Source organism: Metopolophium dirhodum, chromosome 1, assembly GCF_019925205.1.
Source record: "Metopolophium dirhodum isolate CAU chromosome 1, ASM1992520v1, whole genome shotgun sequence".
NCBI lineage: Eukaryota > Metazoa > Arthropoda > Insecta > Hemiptera > Aphididae > Metopolophium > Metopolophium dirhodum.
Window position 1 is genome coordinate 94,789,274 of NC_083560.1, and position 2,955 is coordinate 94,792,228.

The following is a 2,955-nucleotide window of genomic DNA, read 5'->3' on the forward strand; positions in this document are numbered from 1 at the left end:
GCATTTAAGAAGATGATGGAAATGTTATTACGGCAGTTTTTAGACTGCCCGCCGACCGCCCGCCGTTGGAAGTCGACGGTGTTTCGTTTCCCGAGTTTTGGTTGCGACTTTCCGACGTACTAGGATTATTTCTCTTTCCTTGAACATATTTGAGTTTTCTACACTCTTCATTTGTATGTCCTGGTTTGAGGCACCAGTCTCCTCGGAGGCGTGGGTTCGAATCCCACCGCTGCCACCAAAAATGTTATGGAACCGTGGTTCCAACACAAATAATTCAACGCACGATTAGATAAATATTAATTAAAGGTTTTATTTCAAGTATTAACTTTAACTAGTTGTGTAAATATTATAAAATGCTCTTCTTAAACATACGTTATGTATAATGCTCTGTTCTAATACGACTGACTAACCTCCTCCATGTGTGTCGGCCTACGGTTCAGCCGGACGCCGAATCGCCTAGTCAGCGGATTCCTGTTAACGAGCTGTCGACCAACACATTATCCTTATAATGTTAATATTATATTATATTGTGTTCACATTGTTCAGTTCAGTGGTTCACAACAATGTATTGTCTATGACCATAGAACACCGTGCAAAAATCAAAAAGTCTATTACTGATTCTGAAATTTTTACTTGACATATTTAAAATCATGGATAATATTTAAAACATCGAACACTATGTGTATGAAAACCACAGTATTCATTTTAGATGTAGGAGTGATGATCATCATGAAAAAAATATTTAGTAAAATAATCAAATGAGTTAGAAACCTTGGTCAAATCTGGATGATTTTTGTCAGATTTAATTGTAATATTAGAGTATTTTCAAAAGTATATTCATTCATCGATAATAGTTTTAAAAAAAAACTAAATATCAAGCTAAAATGTAGGAAGAAGTAAAACAGGCATTATTTTATGATAATATATTCATATCGATCTAATGTTTTTATTTCAAAAATAGTAGGTACTACTAATAACAAGTAGTCGAAGACTCAATTATTTATTTGTAGTTTATGCTTATTATAACGATTTCTTTTCTTTTTTGTTTATTATAATGGTAAGTATTTATTGTTATTTTATGTTGCAATGTTGAACTTGAAATAGAATAATGAGACTATCTATAAAATTGGTTAAATTATAAATTAAACTCGTAACACGTATTATCCATCGCACTCTCCTCTATAGGTACATAGTAATTAGTTATACCGAATGGTAAATAGTGATTAATTACTGTTTTAAATTATAATATAATATTTATGACTCTGACAAAATTGTCATAAAATGAGCATAATAAAAACGATATGCTCTAAACAATGAACAAATCATTTTTCGAAAGGTAAATGATGGAAGATTAAGATTGACGATGATCTAATTGTTAATTTATCTATCTAAGATCTCGAATCTTGCGGGCGTGAATCCTCCGGTGTACAGTCAGGTCATATTATGTTTTGAATTACTTTTCACACACGTTAAACAGGAAAGGTTTATCTCATGTGGGCCTTCTCCGGTGTACAGTTAGATTAATGTATTGACTGAACGACTTTTCACACACATCACACTGGAACGGTTTATCTTCAGTGTGCGTTCTAAGGTGTACCGTCAGCTCAGAGTTAGTTTTGAACCACTTGTCACATACATCACACGGGAATGGTCTCTCTCCCGTGTCTGTTTTAAGGTGGACCGTCAGATTGCAGCTTTGACTGAACGATATTTTACACACACCACACTGGAACGTTTTCTTTCCCATGTGCGTTCTAAGGTGGATCGTCAGATTGCAGCTTTGACTGAACGACATTGCACACTCGTCACACTGGAACGGTTTCTCTCCTATGTGCGTTCTACGAGGTACCGTCAGCGCAGAGTTAGTGTTGAACCATTTGTCACACACGTCACACGGCAATGATTTCTTTCCCGTGTGTGTCCGCCGGTGTACCATCAAATTACTCTTTTGACTGAAAGACTTTTCACACGCGTTACACAGGAACCGAGTCTCTCCTGTGTGTGTTCTAAGGTGGACCGTTAGATTGCTTCTTTTGGTGAACAGTTTATCATACACGCCACATAAGTATTGTCTCTCACTCAATTTTGTGCTTCTTCTACATGAGCTATTGTTAGTGATTTTTTTTTGAATTGTGGGTGATGCTTTTATACTTAATTTTTTTTCTGCACAACATACATACTTAATGCATCAATAAAAGTTAACAACGTCTAACTAACTATATTTATTGATTTTATAACCAACTCGTATATAATTTCATTAAACAACTTGGTTACTATACATGACTGTTTATGGTTGATTAGAAATATAATTTTTTTTTATGCATGTTACAGCATTAACTACTAGGTTATTAGCTTGCAAAAAAATAATTTGTATTTATAAATAACACAATAGTTTCCGTAGATTAAGTTGTATATATCAATAAGTTTTAGAAATGTGATGATCTTGTTGTTGTTTTCTACATTGCATTTGAATTCAGAATCATGCGCACAAAAAATAATTAAATGTCTATCTTACTGTCATTACAATGTGTGTGAAATGTCGTTCAGTCTTAATAGTCATTTGATGGTACACCGGCGGACACACACGGGAGAGAAACCGTTCCAGTGTGATGTGTGTGAAAAGTCGTTCAGTCAATACATTAATCTAACTGTACACCGGAGAAGGCACACATGAGATAAACCTTTCCCGTTTAACGTGTGTGAAAAGTAATTCAAAACTTAATATGACCTGACTGTACACCGGAGGATTCACGCCCGCAAAATCCAAGATCTCAGATAGATAAATTAACAATTAGATCATCGTCAATCTTAATCTTCCATCATTTATCTTTCGAAAAATCTCATTGTTTAGATCATATCGTTTTTATTATGCTCATTTTATGACGATTCTGACAGTCACAAATATTATATTATAATTCGAAACAGTAATAAATTACTATTTGCCATTCGGTATAA

At 34.2% G+C, this 2,955-nt stretch overlaps 1 protein-coding gene across 1 annotated transcript; it reads right to left on the bottom strand.

Annotated features, from left to right (window-relative positions):
- Positions 1–1,489: 1,489 nt before the first annotated feature.
- Positions 1,490–1,936, bottom strand: LOC132946638 (zinc finger protein 239-like). The gene has a single exon (XM_061016686.1). It carries the CDS (start codon positions 1,934–1,936, stop codon positions 1,490–1,492), a length of 447 nt encoding a protein of 148 aa, XP_060872669.1.
- Between the last annotated feature and the right edge of the window lie 1,019 nt (positions 1,937–2,955).

Excerpts from the sequence above, each read along its gene's own strand:
- LOC132946638 (XM_061016686.1), bottom strand. The coding sequence starts at position 1,936 with ATGGTACACCGGCGGACACACACGGGAAAGAAATCATTGCCGTGTGAC.